At 47.7% G+C, this 21333-nt stretch overlaps 1 protein-coding gene across 2 annotated transcripts in view; it reads right to left on the minus strand.

The window, feature by feature from the left end:
• Positions 1-21333, minus strand: part of LOC143983873 (H-2 class I histocompatibility antigen, alpha chain-like) — an 83035-nt gene that overhangs the window by 19935 nt on the left and 41767 nt on the right. The window contains exon 3 of one of the 2 annotated variants that reach the window (XM_077483987.1): positions 11579-11857. The exons of the other annotated variant lie outside the window; for it this stretch is intronic. Within the exon in view, the coding sequence (XP_077340113.1) occupies positions 11579-11857 (279 nt within the window). The remainder of the gene's footprint in view (positions 1-11578; positions 11858-21333) is intronic. 2 annotated transcript variants of the gene reach the window in all.

A 21333-nucleotide genomic window follows, 5' to 3' on the forward strand; every position in this document is an offset into this window, starting at 1 on the left:
CCAGACTGTGCGAGCAGCAGGCGATAGTGGAGTTTCAGCTGCAGCATGCACGCGTGAGTTGCTCTGCGGAACAGAACCACTTCACCACCAATAACTGGGCCTCCATGCGAGACCTGTGTGCCTTGTTGCGCTGTTTTGAGTACTCCACCAACATGGCCAGTGCTGATGACGCCGTTCTCAGCGTTACTATCCCAGTTCTATGCCTCCTTGAAAAAATGCTTCGGGTGATGATGGAAGAGGATGTGGCACAGGGGGAGGAGGAGGAGGAGGAAGAGGGATTATTTGCAAGGCTTTCAGGGCAGTCATTCACAAGTGGCTATGAGGGTGGGTTCCTGCACCAACAAACGCCAGGTACACAATTGTCCGGCAGAAAGGGCACAGTTCTGGATGATGAGGAGGTGGAGGATGAGGAGGAGGAGATGGAGGAGGAGGAACCATGTTCACAGCAGGGTGGCACCCAGACTAGCTCATGGCCATCACTAGTGCGTGGCTGGGGGGATACAGAGGACACAGACAATACACCTCCCACAGAGGACAGCTTTTCGTTGCCTCTGGGCAGCCTGGCACACATGAGCGATTACATGCTGCAGTGTCTCTGCAACGACCGCCGAGTTGCCCACATTCTAACCGGTGCTGATTACTGGATGGCCACCCTGCTGTATGCCCGTTACAAGGACAATGTACCATCCTTAATTCCCTCACTGGAGCGTGATTGTAAGATGCGCGAGTACAAGCACATGCTGGTAGAGGCGCTGCTGGTGGCATTCCCACCTGACAGCGGGGATACGGTGGAAGCACAAGGTGAAGGCAGAGGAGGAGAAAGAGGTCGCCAACGCAGCCGGAGCACCACCAGCACCTCAGAAGGCAGGGTTAGCATGGCTGAAATGTGGAAAAGCTTTGTCAGCACGCCACAAGAACCAGCACCACCAGCTGAGAAGGAACGTCTTAGCAGGAGGCAGCATTTCACCAACATGGTGGAGTAGTATGTGTGCACACGCTTACATGTACTGAATGACGGGTCTGCTCCCTTCAACTTCTGGGTTTCCAAATTGGGCACATGGCCTGAGCTTGCCCTTTACACCTTGGAGGTGCTGGCCTGCCCTGCAGCCAGTGTATTATCTGAACGTGTATTTAGCACGGCAGGGGGGCGTTATCACAGACAAACGCAGCCGCTTGTCCATAGCCAATGTGGACAAGCTCACGTTCATTAAAATAAACCAGGCATGGATCCCACAGGACTTGTCCGTATCATGTGCAGAATAGACATGTATACCGGTGTTCTGACAAAAACTGTCCATCGGATAGTGTCCGGCCCGAGGACAAGGAGGTTCTGAAAATCTCGGAAGATGAACGGCGCCTGCCCCGTGAGTGCAGGTTCAAGCCCCACCATCCAAGTGGACATACGGTAGCACACTAACAGGGCCCCTCACAGGCTCGCTTCGCTCGCCACACTTCGCTCACCACGCTTCGGGCACGGCCTCGCTTCGCTCGGCTTGAACCTCGGATTGTGTGGATTGAACCTGGACTCACCGCACAGCGCCGTTTGTCTTCTGAGATTTTCGAAATCCCCTTGTCCTACATACTGAGCAAACGCAGTACAGGGCGGACACTATCCGACGGGGGACAGAATTCGACACATCACAAGCCTTACCCAGCCATTGTTGTATTTTTTAATCAGTGATGGCTACCTCGTCCTCCTCCACCGCTGCTTCCACCTACACCGCCACATCCACTGCCACCTCAACCTCCTACTCCATATGGACCTCATCCTCCTAGGTCAAGATTATAATTTCTTCAAAGTATTTTATTTTCCCACTAGATTATCCATTAAATTTAATTTTTTTTTCCAGAAAGGGCGTATTCTGGGGCATTCCCACCATATGTGTGGCATCGTGCCGTTGAGTTTCTGAGGTTCTTAATCACTTCCTGTACCTCTTCTTCTGAGAAGGGGGCCTCCAGCATATATATATATATATATATATATATATATATATATATATATATATTTATTTTTTTAATGTTATTTTAAGTTATTTCCCTATCCACATTTGTTTGCAGAGCACTTGCCATGCTCTTAACAATATTGTGTTGCCATTTGCAGCCCTCTAGCCCTTTCCATTACTTTTTTTGAGCCATTTTAGTCCTCCAAAGTTTGGGTCCCCATTGACTTCAATGGGGTTTGGGTTCGGGGTCAAGTTCGGTCCCGAACCCGAACTTTTTTCCGAAGTTCGGCCAAACCCGTTGAATCCGAACATCCAAGTGTCTGCTCAACTCTAATTATGATATGAAGCATAATAGGGACCCCCCTATTTTTGGGTATTGACAAGTATAGACTACACTGGAGAAGAAGCTCTCTAGTGAGAGAGATCTCCAAACAGGAGATGGGCTGAATTTATAGGTTAAAATCTTATGTCCTCTTCGGCCTAAATGTAGACGTCGATGTCAATGCATTCAATAATAATTCCTAGGTGTAAAATAAATAGAGATTGGATTAATAATTTAGATCCTGATTAGGAGTTTGGGGTATTTTTCGATGTAAAAATACTTTCTTTTGTTGGTTAATCATTTGGCCAAACTGCCTTATTTCATCCACTAGGGGTCTCCATGGTTATGGAATTCAATGGGGGCACCTTGTGATGAATTCCATCACTTCCTGTTGTGGGAAGGTGTCTTTTGGGGGTGACATAGATTTTCTAATTTTTAAGTCTGATTTATATTTTTAACAACTATATATGTGTTTATATGTGATAACAATTTAACTTTGTCGAGTTGAGAACTCTGGTCTGAGTCTTGGATAGCTAGGGCTTTAGCCATTTAGAATGGGTTAAACTATAAAATGTATTCCAGCTGGATAATTATGTAACCAGCGTTGTCCTCTCTTTTGTCCACTAGGGGTCATTTTACGGAGTTTGTGAGAGTGTCACTTGATGGTCAACTCCACTAGTGATGGCCGAACGGTTCGCCCGGCGGTCGTTTCGCGGCGAATTTCCGACTTTCGCCGTCCGCGGGTTCGAACGCCTTTTTCCGTCGTTCGCCCCGGCGGACTTACGTGTTTAATGTATACAAGAACTTTAACCTTTCGTGACACGTTTATCATGTGTTACAGGACAACCAATTGAGACATGACAGCTCATGGACACTTGGACATTCCCCCTAACCTATAAATACACCCGATCCGGTGGCCATTTTACATTCTTTCTTCTGTCACTGTAGGGAAAGGATCCTGTGTGGAGTAGGGACAGAGAAAACGCTAGCTATTTGGTACACAAAAGTTCTTTTCAGGACTGGTATAGGTGTTAGGTCAGCAGCCTGAGTTTCTTTTGTCAGTTTAGATAAAGGGACAGAGCGCTGTATGCTGCTATTTTAGGGACAGCTCAGCCAGATTAGTCTTTCTTCATCATCATCATCATCATCATCATTAGCTGTTACTATCAGGTCCACAAAAGAGCTGTTCCAGCTAATCGTTCCAGCCTACTCTTTTTTGCCAATTTGTATAGGGACAGGCAGGAAGCAGTGTGTCAGGCAGTGAGGATAATTTTAAAGACTTGCTGTTACTATTAGTTCCACAAAGGTTCTTTTCAGGACTGGTATCAGTGGTACGGTAATAGGCTTGTACACGTATAATATTCTTTCTTCCAAATATAGAAAGAATATTATACTTGACTGCTGCCCTTCTGCTGCAGTCTGCTAATCATTCACAACTCACTTGTTCCACAAAAGTTCTTATAAGGACTGGTAACTTGGTCTGTCTAGGGTGCTACGGTACATAGGCTTGGGTGCGGTACAGTCTGCTGTTCTGTAAGGACCGCTATCGGTCCACAATAGATAGGGTTGCCGTGCACTACTGCTGACCGCTGCCCTATACTGCAGCAGTCCTTCAGCGGTATAGGGACTGACGCACAGTCTGCTAAACACTAATACACAACCTGCTTGGTCCACAAAAGTTCTTATAAGGACTGGTAACTTGGTATAGGGTGCTACGGTACATAGGCCTGAGTGCGTTACAGTCTGCTGTTCTGTAAGGACCGCTATCGGTCCACAATACATAGGGTTGCCGTGCACTACTGCTGACCGCTGCCCTATACTGCAGCAGTCCTTCATTGGTATAGGGACTGACGTACAGTCTGCTAATCACTAACACACAACCTGCTTGGTCCACAAAAGTTCTTATAAGGACTGGTAACTTGGTATAGGGTGCTACGGTACATAGGCCTGAGTGCGTTACAGTCTGCTGTTCTGTAAGGACCGCTATCGGTCCACAATACATAGGGTTGCCGTGCACTACTGCTGACCGCTGCCCTATACTGCAGCAGTCCTTCATTGGTATAGGGACTGACGTACAGTCTGCTAATCACTAACACACAACCTGCTTGGTCCACAAAAGTTCTTATAAGGACTGGTAACTTGGTATAGGGTGCTACGGTACATAGGCCTGAGTGCGTTACAGTCTGCTGTTCTGTAAGGACCGCTATCGGTCCACAATACATAGGGTTGCCGTGCACTACTGCTGACCGCTGCCCTATACTGCAGCAGTCCTTCAGCGGTATAGGGACTGACGCACAGTCTGCTAAACACTAACACACAACCTGCTTGGTCCACAAAAGTTCTTATAAGGACTGGTAACTTGGTATAGGGTGCTACGGTACATAGGCCTGAGTGCGTTACAGTCTGCTGTTCTGTAAGGACCGCTATCGGTCCACAATACATAGGGTTGCCGTGCACTACTGCTGACCGCTGCCCTATACTGCAGCAGTCCTTCATTGGTATAGGGACTGACGTACAGTCTGCTAATCACTAACACACAACCTGCTTGGTCCACAAAAGTTCTTATAAGGACTGGTAACTTGGTATAGGGTGCTACGGTACATAGGCCTGAGTGCGTTACAGTCTGCTGTTCTGTAAGGACCGCTATCGGTCCACAATACATAGGGTTGCCGTGCACTACTGCTGACCGCTGCCCTATACTGCAGCAGTCCTTCATTGGTATAGGGACTGACGTACAGTCTGCTAATCACTAACACACAACCTGCTTGGTCCACAAAAGTTTTTATAAGGACTGGTAACTTGGTATAGGGTGCTACGGTACATAGGCCTGAGTGCAGTACAGTCTGCTGTTCTGTAAGGACCGCTATCGGTCCACAATACATAGGGTTGCCGTGCACTACTGCTGACCGCTGCCCTATACTGCAGCAGTCCTTCATTGGTATAGGGACTGACGTACAGTCTGCTAATCACTAACACACAACCTGCTTGGTCCACAAAAGTTCTTATAAGGACTGGTAACTTGGTATAGGGTGCTACGGTACATAGGCCTGAGTGCGTTACAGTCTGCTGTTCTGTAAGGACCGCTATCGGTCCACAATACATAGGGTTGCCGTGCACTACTGCTGACCGCTGCCCTATACTGCAGCAGTCCTTCATTGGTATAGGGACTGACGTACAGTCTGCTAATCACTAACACACAACCTGCTTGGTCCACAAAAGTTCTTATAAGGACTGGTAACTTGGTATAGGGTGCTACGGTACATAGGCCTGAGTGCGTTACAGTCTGCTGTTCTGTAAGGACCGCTATCGGTCCACAATACATAGGGTTGCCGTGCACTACTGCTGACCGCTGCCCTATACTGCAGCAGTCCTTCATTGGTATAGGGACTGACGTACAGTCTGCTAATCACTAACACACAACCTGCTTGGTCCACAAAAGTTCTTATAAGGACTGGTAACTTGGTATAGGGTGCTACGGTACATAGGCCTGAGTGCGTTACAGTCTGCTGTTCTGTAAGGACCGCTATCGGTCCACAATACATAGGGTTGCCGTGCACTACTGCTGACCGCTGCCCTATACTGCAGCAGTCCTTCATTGGTATAGGGACTGACGTACAGTCTGCTAATCACTAACACACAACCTGCTTGTTCCACAAAAGTTCTTATAAGGACTGGTAACTTGGTATAGGGTGCTACGGTACATAGGCTTGAGTGCGGTACAGTCTGCTGTTCTGTAAGGACCGCTATCGGTCCACAATAGATAGGGTTGACGTGCACCACTGCTGACCGCTGCCCTATACTGCAGCAGTCCTTCAGCGGTATAGGGACTGACGTACAGTCTGCTAAACACTAATACACAACCTGCTTGGTCCACAAAAGTTCTTATAAGGACTGGTAACTTGGTATAGGGTGCTACGGTACATAGGCTTGAGTGCGGTACAGTCTGCTGTTCTGTAAGGACCGCTATAGGTCCACAATAGATAGGGTTGACGTGCACCACTGCTGACCGCTCACCTATACTGCAGCAGTCCTTCAGCGGTATAGGGACTAAGAGTTTTGTCACAGGGTCATTTAAAAAATGACATGCAGAGGAAGAGGCAGGCCCTTCCGCAGGGGTGGTAGGGGTAGGGCAGGAGCAACAGGCTTGAGCCAAAGTGGGAAGTTGCAGAAGGTGCGTTCAATTACTTTAAAGGATGCACCAGACTTGGTTGAGTGGCTCGCTCAGCCTTACTCTTCTGCACCCTCCTCATCCTCTCGATCTGCACCCTCTTCTTCACTCTCTGCTATGTGCACCCCCAAAGACACTACCACCAACAACACGACCACCACCACCACCACCACATACCTTCCGCTTGAGTCACTGGAATTATTTTCCGATCCATATCAAGAGGACATTTCTGATGCGCAGCCACTCTTGGTATTGGATCAGGAAGAGGAGGTAGCAACAAGCGCTACTCAGCAGTCTGACGCCAGTACCCAGATCAGCCCAAGGAGGAGGTTGGTCCCCGGTGTTGCTGCCTACTCCGAGATCTCTACTTATAGCGGTGGGGAAGGTGACGTTGATGATGACGTGTCTAGTGATGTCACGTGGGTGCCCACAAGAGAGGAAGAGGAGGGGAGTTCAGAGGGAGATATGGACCAGCAGATAGGGAGGAGAAGCAGCAATGACTTACATTGCACAGCAGGGACAAAGCAGACTGCAAATGTATCAGGAGCGAGTCATCGACCATGTACGGTCACATCTGGCGCTCCCAGGACACCGGCACATGGCTCCGCAGTGTGGGCTTTTTTTAACGTGTCCGCTGCTGACAATAGCGTTGCCATCTGCAATCTTTGCAGTCAACGCGTTAGTCGCGGTAAGCCCAATACTCACCTAGGGACGACCGCCTTAAGAAGGCACATGAGCAGCCATCACCGAGCCCAGTGGGAGCAACGGAACACACAAAGCCACACTGCAGGCTCTCACCGTCCAGCCTCGTCTTCTACTTCTCCTTCTCCTCTCTCCTCACAATTGTCCTCCACTCCACCTTCCATCACGCCAAGCTCACATTTTTCTGCAAAAAGGCAGGCTTCCGTGGGCCTAATGTTTGAGCGTAAAAAAATGATGACGCCGGATAACCCTCTTGCCCAACGGTTGGCGGCTGGCTTGTCAGAACTCATAGCCCGCCAACTACTGCCATATAAACTGGTGGACTCGGAGGCCTTTCGCAAATTTGTGGCCATTGGAACACCACAATGGAAGGTCCCAGGAAGGAAGTATTTCTCAGAGAAGGGCATCCCAGAGCTATATGGCCATGTTCAGCGGCAAGTGAATGTATCTCTGGCACACAGTGTCGGTGCCAAGATACATCTGACCACAGACACGTGGTCTAGCAAACACGGGCAGGGAAGGTATATCAGTTTTACTGCCCACTGGGTGAACCTTCTGACGGCCGTCAAGCATGTAACCCGTGGCACCCGTGTAGATTTGGTTTTACCGCCACGGATTGCATGCAGGCCTGACTCTTCTTCTCCTCCTCCTACTCCATCCTCCTCCCTCTCCTCCTCAGCTGCCTCCTCCTTTTCCGCTGCTAGCGTCTCTTCCACTGCACCGCCCAAGCTCCCCAGAACCTATTCCACATGCCAGGTGAGACGTTGCCATGCCGTGCTGCGTCTGTTGTGCCTGGAAGCAAAGAGCCACACTGGCCCGGCACTCCTTTCAGCTTTGCGTTCACAGGCAGATGAGTGGCTAACACCGCTCAATTTGACAGTTGGTAAAGTGGTGTGTGACAACGGTGCCAATCTGCTTAGCGCATTGAAACAGGGCAAAATCACGCACGTGCCGTGCATGGCACACGTCTTAAACTTGGTCGTGCAGCGATTCCTTGTCAAATACCCTGGGGTCCAGGACATCTTGCGGCAGGCAAGGAAAATCTCGGCCCATTTCAGAAGATCTTACACGGCCATGGCTCGCCTTGCTGACATTCAGCGGCGACACCATCTGCCGGTCAGACGTCTTATTTGCGATTGCCCGACGCGATGGAACTCAACCTTCTATATGCTTGATAGGCTGCTCCAGCAGAAACGTGCAGTTAACGTCTACCTGTATGAACTCTGCGAAAGAAACGGTTCTGGGGAGCTGGGTTTTTTTTCACCGCGCCAGTGGCTGCTCATGCGCGACACATGCAGACTTCTGCGGCCATTTGAGGAGATCACCAAACTGGTCAGTCGCAGCCATGGCGCCATCAGTGACATGGTACCTTATGCCTTCTTTCTGGAGCGTGCATTGCGTCGTGTCATTGATCAGGCTGTGGAGGAGCAGGAGCGGGAAGATGAGGAAGTCGCAATGCTGGATGAATTCCCAGGGGGGGCTACTCTATCTGAGACAAGTCAACAACAGGAGTCTGATGAGGAGTCAGAGGAGGATGGTGCCGGGGCGGATGAGCAGGAGCAAGAAGAGCATGCTTTAAACCTTTCTGGGATCCCTGTTGTGCGAGGATGGGGAGAGGAGAATGAAGAGGACGACATTATCCTGGATGATGAGCAGGAGCCAGGCCACCACACCGCTTCCACTTTAGTGCAAATGGGGGCCTTCATGCTCCAGTGTTTTAATAGGGACCCCCGTATAAAAAGCATGAGGGTCAAGGACCAGTACTGGGTGGCAACGTACTTAGACCCCCGGTACAAACACAAAATGGCGGAAATGTTACCGCCGTCGCAGAGGGCTGTCAGAATGCAGCACTTCCAGGCCTTGCTTCGAGAAATGCTGCATTCTGCTTTTGCGTGCGCTGGCAGAGGAGCAATTCCCACTCCCAGAGAAGGATTTGCGGGTACCAATCCAACAGCGCCTGCAAGAAGAGGCCGGTTTGAAGATGTGTTGGTGACTTCGGATATGAGGTCATTCTTTCAGCCGACCCATCGACAGGTGTCATCCGGATCCAGCATCAGGGAACGCCTAGACCGTCAGGTGTCCGACTACATTGGGTTAACGGCCGATGTGGACGCTCTGAGGAGTGATGAACCCCTAGACTACTGGGTGGGCAGGCTTGACCTCTGGCCAGAGCTTGCCCAATTTGCAATCGAACTGTTGGCTTGCCCCTCATCCAGTGTCCTGTCCGAAAGGACGTTCAGCGCAGCAGGGGGGATTGTGACCGATAAGCGTACTCGCCTAGCTCACCACAGTGTTAACTACCTCACATTTCTAAAAATGAATGAGGCATGGATCTCGGAGGAATTCAACACATGTGATCAGTAGACCATGTATATGTCTATAAACAATTTTTGGAATCAAGCACACAGACCTTCTTAATTCATTTGGCTCACTTCCCTGACCCAAAAAAGCACACCGTACTATATGCCCCTACCCTCCTCTTTGAAGAGGTTGAGCGGTGTCATATTTCTACTGGGGCTGCTTATTATGAGGGGTTCCCACCATCCCTGTGCTGTGCTGACTTCCTCCTGGGTGTTCTTATTATGAGGGGCTCCCACCATCCCTGTGCTGTGCTGACTTCCTCCTGGGGGTTCTTATTATGAGGGGATCACACCATCCCTGTGCTGTGCTGACTTCCTCCTGGGGCTGCTTACGGTGCTGCTGTCAGCGCTGTATGTCACGGAGCTGCTGTCAGCGCTGTATGTCACGGAGCTGCTGTCAGCGCTGTATGTCACGGAGCTGCTGTCAGCGCTGTATGTCACGGAGCTGCTGTCAGCGCTGTATGTCACGGAGCTGCTGTCAGCGCTGTATGTCACGGAGCTGCTGTCAGCGCTGTATGTCACGGAGCTGCTGTCAGCGCTGTATGTCACGGAGCTGCTGTCAGCGCTGTATGTCACGGTGCTGCTGTCAGCGCTGTATGTCACGGAGCTGCTGTCAGCGCTGTATGTCACGGAGCTGCTGTCAGCGCTGTATGTCACGGAGCTGCTGTCAGCGCTGTATGTCACGGAGCTGCTGTCAGCGCTGTATGTCACGGAGCTGCTGTCAGCGCTGTATGTCACGGTGCTGCTGTCAGCGCTGTATGTCACGGAGCTGCTGTCAGCGCTGTATGTCACGGAGCTGCTGTCAGCGCTGTATGTCACGGAGCTGCTGTCAGCGCTGTATGTCACGGAGCTGCTGTCAGCGCTGTATGTCACGGAGCTGCTGTCAGCGCTGTATGTCACGGTGCTGATGTCAGTGCTCTGTATTACGGTGCTGCTGTCAGTGCTCTGTATCTCCTGCACCCTCTTGTTTGCCTACCCTGGTCCCTGACCTTCCCTCTCCTCCATTGCCTTCATTAGCTCCATAGTCCTGAATTGTCAGAACAATTTCCCAAATAAAAAAAAAATGCTTGTAGTTATCGATCCCAAATTCACCTCATACATGTATTATGCTATTGTCCAGGTGGTGGGACTACGTGCTACCCCCTAATAATTACCCCGTGGCCGCAAATTCGACCTAAAGGTTTGCGAAATTCGCCTCCCATTGAAGTCAATGGAGCCCGCGGCGAACGGTCGTTTTCGCGAACGTTTGTGCCCGTTCGCGTTTCGCGTTCGCGAAACGTCCCGTCGGAAGTTCGTCCATCACTAAACTCCACTACTTCCTGCTGTTGAGCGTGTGGGGGTGATAAAAGGTGATTGATTTCACTGCATTTTGCCGTGTATTAGTTACTTAAGGTGTCCTTCCATATGTGGGACTGATGTGGAAAGATCATACCCAGGGCTGTTCAATGTATATTGAATGATCTGTAGGAGGAATCCCTTTACAGCATAGTGTCTAATGATACTAATGCTGGTTTGTGTTCTGTTGTATTAGGAGTTCACATCAAGGTTTGGTTCCTAACAATGTGTCCTCAGTGTGGCTAGCCAAGGCCCAGAACAAGGCTTGGTAGTTTGTAATGTATTTAAGATGGTGTCGCGGTACGCCACGCCGCATGTGCCCCTGGTCAACGCCATTTGTGATGAAACGTGTAGGGCAGAGTGACGCGCTGACATCACCATCTCCCTCGTGTCATTGAGGATTGGTTTGTTTGGTTGTGTGCTGGCGACACACCAAACTTGAGGCTTTTTAATAAATTTCATTGTTGAAAGGGCAATATTTTCCCTTTTAATAAACCTATCAAAGATTTTATGCTATATGAAGTCTTTTTTGGTGATACAAATTCCCATCCAGCTCATTGAGTGACATCCGATTGGTGGAGGAGCCCTGAGATGGGGAGAAAGGCTCTGGCTGGGTTTAAGCCACAGGTGCAGATCGACCCCCTTTAATAAGGGGTCCACAGGAGCTGGTAAGCAGTTTGTACAGCTTTTGATTTGAAATGTGTTTTAGCATTTTTAGCAGTTTTAAGCATTTACTGTTAATACTTACTCTTTCTTGAAATAGTTTTGTTCCCCACAGTTAAGTATAAGGTGGCCACTGAAGGGCAATAGTGCATTAGTACATTCTTAATGCTCTCTACTGCAGCGCAGTCCGCCTGCATGATCCTCTGAATATCCTGAGAGTGAGGGGCATTCCCAGCCACCCACACACCTTCTGTGATATTTAAGGACACCAGATCTTCTCCATCCTTAGCCAGTCTGTAAGTGTAACCCTCAATGTCATCCAATGAAGAGGAACATTCTGCCCAGGCCTGGATTAGATAGGAACCTGAGATGGGTGGGTTTTCAGTTAATTTAGCTAGTAATATATTCAAACTTATGGAAGATATGCATTAGTGTAGCTATATGTGTTCATGACGGGTTTCTAAATAAAAAATATTGTAACCTTTCATTAACCACTTGCCCTTTGGAAGATATACCCCCCCCCCCCCCCCCTTAATAAACAGACCATGTTTTGCTTTTTGCCACTGCGTTACTTTAACTGACAAATTGCATTGTCATGCAACGCTGTACATAAGCAAAATTGATGTCTTTTTCCCCCCACAAATAGAGCTTTCTTTTGGCGGTATTTGATCACCTGGATTTGTTATTTTTGTGCTATAAACAAAAAAAGACAGACGATTTTGAAAAAATTATAAAAAATGTACTTTCTGATATAAAACATATCCAATAAATAACTTAAAAAATCAAATCTCTTCATAAATGTAGGCTAATATGTATGGTTAAAAAAATCCCAATAAGTGTATATTGATTGGTTTCTGCAACAGTTATAGCGCCTACAAACTATAGGATATACCGTATTTATTGGCGTATAACATGCACCCTAATTTAAGGAGGGAAGTTTCAGGAAAAACTTTCCACAGTCCCCCTGCACAGTACACAGACCCCCTGCACAGTACACAGACCCCCTGTACAGTACACAGCCCCAGGCACAGTGCACGGGCCCCAGGCACAGCACACGGCCCCCTGCACAGCACACGGCCCCCCTGCAAAGCACACAGCCCCTGCACATCACACGGGCCCCCTGCACAGTGCACTGATCCCCTGCACAGCACACAGCCCCCTACACAGCACACAGACTCCTGCACAGCACACAGACCCCCTGCACAGCACACAGCCCCTCTGCACATTACGCAGACCCCTTTCCCTGCATAGTACACAGACTCCTTTCATTATAAAGCCCCTCTGCACTCCCAGGAGACCCCCTGTCTTCTGGAAGGGTGCTGCCAGCATACATTAAAGTTAAGAAAACATCACTGCCAGATCCTTCTCATACATTGCTCCTCATTGTAAATCATTAATGAATGATAACAAACAAACAATGTAGCGCTATAATGTCAAAAAATGTAAAAAACCTAGACATAAATCACCAAATGATCTGGTAGTGAAATCAAACTTAAAATGTCAGCACACATATCACATGTTGTGCAGTCTAGTAAGGAATACAGAAAATGTGCTTTAGTGAACTAACAATATGAGCATAAAAAAGTCCAGCTATGACAAAATAATGTGAAACGTGAGTCCAGATATTCCGTTGGTATGAACTTTGTATAGCCTTCCGTTCACAGCCAGAAAATATTATAGAAAACGGTGGATACCCTTACCGAAAATGGTGGACACAAACTACTGTATAGTAAATGTGTCATGCAGGCTTATGTGCGTCACAAACACCATTCGTATACATCAGGTCATGGATCACCATCCGAATAGTCGCTGCCCACTTCAGGATTGGTACACCTCAGATCTCCAGGGTTTTCAACTCTCTCTCGAAGGTTCCGGTCAGCTAGGAGCTCAGAGCGGGTTCACCATAAACAAAAAGTAAGGACACAATGCCTCTCATAATGAAATTCCACCATTAAAGGTTTTATTTGAAAAATGTTTCCAAATGACATATAAAAAATGACATAAAAAATATCCAAAAAGAATCACGTGATCCAATAAAAATGAACGATAAAAAGAGCAATATGGGGAGCAGGAAACGTAAATCATTACTGACAGCCCTTTCTCATACAACGTTCCTCCTATGTCACTCTCAATGTAAATGGAAGCCTATAATACCTCCATTAATGCCACTCTCTTGTGGACCCGGTCATGTGACTCTCCTCTACGGTTTTATTGCTGGTCACATGACGGCTCTCCTCCTCCAATCAAAAGCTACACTCGAGGAGAAGGCGGAGCAGGAGGAAGAGAGCGGCCAGAATGAGCAGCGTTTTTTCGAGGTATTACAGGCTTCCATTTACATTGAGAGTGACACGGGAGTAACTTTGTATGAGAAAGAGCAATCAGTAATGTTTTCTTAACTTTAAAGTATGGCAGCGCTGTCCCAGGACCAGACCAGGAGAGGCGGGGCAGCGGGCCTGACAACCCCCAATGGGTAGCACCCAGGGGCAGACCACCCAATCCTGACCCCCCACTGGTAAATTAAAAAAAATAACACTGTATAACACGCAGCCAGGGTTTACCCTCTATTTCCAGGAGAAAAAAGTTCATGTTATACGTATATAAATACAGTATTATTTTAAAAATATTTATACTAGCAATGGCAGCGATCAGCGATTTATAGCTGGACTGCAATATTATGGCCGACAATCTGACACTTTTGACAACCAGTAATGCTAATACAGTGATCTGTGCTAAAAATATGCACTCTCACTGTACTAATGTCACCGGCTGTGAAAGGGTTAAACATCTAGGGTGATCAAAGGGTTGAATGTGTGCTTAACCAGTGTTTGTGTGTACAGTGGGCTGTTTTTACTAAGGGATCTGATGCAGGGACTACTGGGATAACGGGATACCGAGACATTTCCCGGTAGGCTGCCTGCCCTGGGGCCACTTTTATCTATACTGTGGCTGCAGCGCAGTGCTCCCCTCTCTCCTTCTCCTCCAAGTTGTCACGCACAGCGGGAGACCACTGTGTCACGGAGCTGTGAAATGTACGGGCGCGCTATGACAAAAGTCCTGCATCCTCCTAGACCAGCCCATGTGATAGACGCAGTGTTCTGTCTATAACACGAGCTGGTCTAGGAGGAGGGTGAGACTTTTGTCATAGCGCGCCCGAACATTTCACAGCTCCGTGACACAGTGGGAGATGCCTGCTGACTGCTGTGTGTAATACAGGTGCTAAGGCTGCAATGATGGTAAGGCTGTAATGAGGACACAGAAAGGCTGCAATAAGGGCATGGTGAGGCTGCAATGAGGGAACAGTAAGGCAGAAATGATGGGCACAGTAAGGCTGCAATGATTGGCATGGTTAGGCTGCAATGATGGGTACAGTAAGACTGCAATGAGGGCCCGGTAAGGCGACAATGATGGACACAGTAAGGTTGCCATGAGAGCATGGTGAGGCTGCAATGAGGGCACAGTAAGGCGGCAATGATGGGCACAGTAAGGCAGCAATGATGGGCACGGTAAAGCAGCAATGATGGGCACGGTGAGGCTGCAATGATGGGCACGGCGAGGCTGCAATGATGGGCACATTAAGACTGCAATGAGGGCACGGTAAGGTGGCAATGATGGGCACAGTAAGGCTGCAATGAGGGCACAGTGAGGCTGCAATGATGGCATAGTAGGACGGCAATGATGGGCACAGTAAGGCTGCAATGAGGCACGGTAAGGTGGCAATGATGGACACAGTAAGGCTGCAATGAGGGCATGGTGAGGCTACAATGAGGACACGGTGAGGCTGCAATGATGGGCACGGTGAGGCTGCAATGATGGGCACAGTAAGGCTGCAACAATAGTGTGGCTCAATGAAGGCATGGTGAGGCGGCAATGATGGGCACAGTAAGGTGGCAATAATGGGGAAAGTAAGGCTGCAATGAGGGCATGGTGAGGCTGCAATGAGGGCACGGTAAGGTGGCAATGATGGGCACAGTAAGGCTGCAATGAGGGCACAGTGAGGCTGCAATGATGGGCACAGTGAGGCTGCAATGATGGGCACACGAAGGCTGAAATGAGGGCACAGTAAGGTGACAATGATGGGCACAGTAAGGCTGCAATGAGGGCACGGTAAGGTGGAAATGATGGACACAGTACGGCTGCCATGAGGGCACGGTGAGGCTGCAATGAGGGCACAGTAAGGAGGCAAGGATGGGCATGGTGAGGCTGCAATGATGGGCACGATGAGGCTGCAATAAAGGGCACAGTAAGGTTGCAATGAGGGCACGGTAAGGTAACAATGATGGGCACAGTAAGGCAGCAATGATGGGCACAGTAAGTCGACAATGTTGGGCAAATGAAGGCTGCAATGAGGGTAGGGTAAAGTGGCAATGGAGGGCACAGTTAGGTGGCAATAGAGGGAACAGTAAGGTGGCAATGATGGGCACAGTAAGGTGGCAATGATGGGCACAGTAGGGCAGCAATGATGGGCATGGTGAGGCTGCAATGATGGGCATGTGAGGCTGCAATGATGTGCACAGTAAGGCTGCAATGAGGACACGGTAAGGTAGCAATGATGGGCACAGTAAGGCTGCAATGAGGGCACAGTAAGGTGGCAATGATGGGCACAGTAGGGCTGCAATGATGGGCATGGTGAGGCTGCAATGATGGGCCTGTGAGGCTGCAATGATGGGTACAGTAAGGCTGCAATGAGGACACGGTACGGCAGCAATGATGGGCACAGTAAGGCTGCAATGAGGGCACAGTAAGGTGGCAATGATGGGCACAGTATGGCGGCAATGATGGGCATGGTGAGGCTGCAATGATGGGCATGTGAGGCTGCAAGGATGGGCACAGTAAGGCTGCAATGAGGGCACAGTAAGGTGGCAATGATGGACACAGCAAGGCGGCAATGATGCACAGGATAAGGCTTCAATGATGGGCATGATGAGGCTGCAATGATGGGCACAGTAAGGCTGCAATGAGGGCACAATGAGGCTGTAATGAGGGCACAGTAAGGTAGCAATGATGGGCACAGTAAGGTGGCAATGATGGGCACAGTAAGGTGGCAATGATGGACACAGTAGGGCAGCAATGGTGGGCATGGGGAGGCTGCAATGATGGGCATGTGAAGCTGCAATGATGGGCACAGTAAGGCTGTAATGAGGGCACGGTGAGGCTGCAATGATGGACACAACAAGGCGGCAATGATGGGCACGATTAGGCTGCAATGATAAGCACAGTAAGGTTGCAATGAGGGCACAGTGGGGCTGCAATGAGGGCACAGTAAGGTGTTAATGATGGGCACAGTAAGGTGGCAATGATGGGCACAGTAAGGCTGCAATGAGGGCATGGAAAGATGGCAATTATGGGCACAATAAGGCTGAAATGAGGGCATTGTGAGGCTGCAATGAGAGCACAGTAAGGCAGCAATGATGGGCACAGTAGGCCGGCAATGATTGGCACGGTGAGGCTGCAATGATTGGCACAGTAAGGCTGCAATGATGGGCACAGTAAGGCGGCAATGATGGGCACGATTAGGCTGCAATGATAAGCACAGTAAGGTTGCAATGAGGGCACAGTGGGGCTGCAATGAGGGCACAGTAAGGTGTTAATGATGGGCACAGTAAGGTGGCAATGATGGGCACAGTAAGGCTGCAATGAGGGCATGGAAAGATGGCAATTATGGGCACAATAAGGCTGAAATGAGGGCATTGTGAGGCTGCAATGAGAGCACAGTAAGGCAGCAATGATGGGCACAGTAGGACGGCAATGATTGGCACGGTGAGGCTGCAATGATTGGCACAGTAAGGCTGCAATGATGGGCACAGTAAGGCTGCAATGAGGGCACAGTGAGGCTGCAATGAGGGCACAGTAAGGTGGCAATGATGGACACAGTAAGGCGGCAATGATGGTGAGGCTGCAATGAGGGTACAGTAAGGCAGGAATCATGAGCACAATAAGGCTGCAATGAGGGCACAGTAAGGCAGCAATGATGGGCATGATGTGGCTGCAATGACGGGCATGTGAGGCTGCAATGATGGGCATGTGAGGCTGCAATGATGGGCACAGAAAGGCTGAAGTGAGGGCACGGTAAGGCGGCAATGATGGGCTCAGTAAAACTGCAAAGAGGGCACAGTGAGGCTGCAATGATGGGCACAGTAAGGCTGCCATGAGAGCACGGTAAGGCTGCAATGATGGGCAAAGTAAGGCTGCAATGAGGACACGGTAAGGCTGCAATGATGAGCACAGTAAGGATGCAATGAGGGCATGGTAAGGCAGCAATGATGGGCATGGTGAGATGGCAATGATGGGCATGGTGAGGCGGCAATGAGGGGCATGATGAGGCAGCAATGATGGGGTTGTGAGGTTGCAATGATGGGCAAGCTGAGGCTGCAATGATGGGAACAGTGAGGCGGCAATGATGGGCACAGTGTGAAATGTGATTCCTCTCCCCCTTATGTGAATTAACTCACCGACTAAATCAGCCTCACACTCAACGTGTTTGGCAGAAAAGCGCTTTCCAAACCCTTTTTGCAGGGATGTGGATGACAGGCATACAATCCTTCACTTCAGCGGGAGAAAAGCTGACCCAATTGACACTTTCATAGACAGTGCTCTCATGAAATAGAAAAAAGAAATGCTCCCATAGCGTGATACCGTAAAAAATTTTTTAATCATTTAAAAACTTGTAACCACGCCAAATAAGTCAAGCCACAGCACACTTTAACACAGATGATTGCCAAAGCATTGGTGATTTTAGCTGACCCAGGGTATGCGAGACACACTCTTTAAATCTCTCACCGCTCCTTGGTGAAGATAGACGTGAGCCGTCCAATGGTTCCTTTCACTCTCAGTTACCTAGTAGCCCCGTCCCGACATGTTTCGTCATTCACTTGACTTAATCATGGGGTTGGCTACTAGGCAGGGCATCTGGCTTTTTATTCCCACCACAGCTAGACGCTGAGTGAGAAATGCCTGTGTGCTTGCACACTAATTGTGTCTGCTATCACATCAATGCCTCAGCTTACACTGATTACTATTCAAAGTTCTTCGGACAATAAAACAATTACATCCTATATTCAAGCAGCATACAATGAGCAACAGAGGCAGTACCCCCCTTTATTATATTACTGCCAGCCCCGCTGTCAGATAATTTTAATTTTAAACTCTGTGAGCGGGAGAAACAACCCATACACCTACCGATCTCCATCGGTTGTCATAGGAGTGCAATATATCATTGTAGCTTCTCACACTCACAGATCATCATAATACTGCATCAAAGGATTTGCATATTTTAAAATAACATAAATAAAAGCGGTAATTTCTTATAAAACCTCTCTTTCCTTGCAAAAATATATGAACAAGCAGATTGGAGCCACACATGATTCACCAGTTCTATAAATTATTGGATGATCAAGGAACATTATTTTAACCCAGCCTAGACAAATCATTATCATAATATGAACTAGTGAGCCTTACATCCGACCTCTCCACCTAATGAATATATAATATATCCATATGCAAAAAAATTATATATATTTAAATCTATTAAGAAGAATATATATTTAATATGACAAAATATGAAATGTGTGTAGTGATAAATAAAGAAATACATAAAATAAATATAAAAATAAATATAAAAATAAAATAGAAATAAAAAGTGAAAATAAAAATAAAAATAAAAAAAATAAGAAAAATAAAATAAAATAGAAAATGAAAATGAAAAAAAATAATAAATAAAATGGAAGAATAATAAAAAAAATAAAAATGAAAGTAAAAATGAAAATAAAAATAAAATATAAGTAAAAATATTTGAATAAAATTAATATTAATAAAAATCCAAAAATATGTGCAATTATAGACCAGAAATGTATCCCTAATCTCAAAACATATGTGCCAACATCAAGTGTGCAAAAAAACTTATACAATAATTGTCAATACTCAAAAACTCCAGAATATATATAAAAATATATAATATATTCCAATTCAAGGACCTACATCTATTCAGTGTCATGGTTATGCAGTGATCTTCCTGTGTTTGCTTACCTCCCCTCATGTCTTCAGACTAAGAAGCCAGCCACTTCCACCTGGTGGTTTTTATAACCTCTCCTCTAAGCATGGCTCCACCCCAGGCCCTATCAGGGAGCCCTATATTATCCTGTGCACTGCAGGCCATGAGTGCTGATCAACCATTGTGTATTCCTTTGTGTGTTAGTTTCCTGTTTCCTGCCGTGTGCTCTTCTACTGTTTTCCGTTACCGATTTTGGCGTGTTTTCACTATCCCTGTTTGCCTGTGATCCTGACCTTTTGGCGTGTTCCCGACTATTCTTGTCTGCTTGTGGCCCCGACCTTGGCTTTGTCCCTCACCATCCCTATCCTCCTGTTGCCTACTGTGGGTGTGAGCTGGGGGAGCCTGGGGGTCGCAACCTGGAGCCAGTTGCAGCCAAGTCCATCCTCACCACTCAAGGCTCTGGTGAACACCTGCTGGCTCTTAGACTCCGCGCCCCAGGGAATCTTACGCTCTAACCTCAGTGGGATCTGTCCCCCGTCTGCAGCAGTCAGCCGTAGGGTCCACAACCTGGCGGTGCACTCCTGATCCTTTGGTGTGCACCTGTCACCTCGCCTCAAGGTGACCTGACATTCAGACTAAAATAAAACAAATCTAGATCAAAAATTGCTTATAAAGCAATTTAGATCTACCTCAATGCTCATTCCCCTTGGAGAGAGGCACTTCATCAAAAATATCCACCAGGTTTCCCTCTGTGACAAGTCCCTAACCCGGTTGGACCCTCTCCAAGAGGGGTAAACATGATCAATTCCTCAAAATTGGAGTAGACTTGAGTCTTGTTGGTGATGTTCCTTAAAATGTAAGGAAACACTGTGGTATTGGAACCCCTTCCGGATGTTTGCTAAATGCTCCGAGATTCGCACCCTTAGTAAACGCTTAGTGCATCCCACATAAAACATTCCACAGGGGCACCATAACAGATACACCACATGAGACATATTGCACATCATGAACTCCCTAATCTCAAATCTTTCCCCTTCTCTGTTTGTAATACTTGGAACCCCCCTATTGATTTGACTCACTGTTCTACAGCACACACATCTCCTACAGAAACCTCTCAGGTTATGCAAAATGGTTTGTCTCATAGGTGGATCTAATATTTTTTTCACTATTCTATCTCCTATGTTAGGTGCGCGTCTGTAAATACATTTTGGAGTGCTTGGCAGCACTCCTCCTAGATGTTTATCTCTACAGAGGATATGCCAATATTTCCCAAATATCTGTTCAATGTCCCTGTACTGTTGATGAAAACCTGAAATGAACCCCCATTGATGTTGGTTATTATCAGGTACTCTTACCATCTCTTCTAGAAATTTTTCCCTTGGAATCGCCCCTACCTCAGAAATAACCTTATCCAAAAAAAATGGACCTCATAACCCATATGTAGAAATCTATCCTTTAGAATCTGTGATTGTGCCCTATATTCCTGAAGCTCTGTACAATTGCGCCTAACTCACAAAAAAAGATGTTCCTAATCCAGGAAGGGTGGTGTCCAGTGTTGATTGACAGATAGCTATTTCTATCTGTATTTTTAAAGAACACTGTTGTCACAAGTCTAGTTCCATTTCTTTCTATTTTTAAATCTAGAAAGTTAACGGAAGTTTGGCTGACAACATGATCTAACTTGATTTTCCAAGTGTTGTCATTTAGTTTTTTCAGAAATTCCATAACTGATGCCTCCATCCCTTCCCAGATAAACAAGAGGTCATCCCACTAAATACCATCCTGTCCTCCCACTCTGCATGAACAAGTTGGCGAGGCTCGGGGGAAAATTTTGCTCCCATAGCCACACCAAC

Source organism: Lithobates pipiens, unplaced genomic scaffold (assembly GCF_037356315.1).
Source record: "Lithobates pipiens isolate NorthernLeopardFrog02 unplaced genomic scaffold, aLitPip1_a1.2 Scaffold_1, whole genome shotgun sequence".
NCBI classification, from domain to species: Eukaryota; Metazoa; Chordata; class Amphibia; order Anura; family Ranidae; genus Lithobates; species Lithobates pipiens.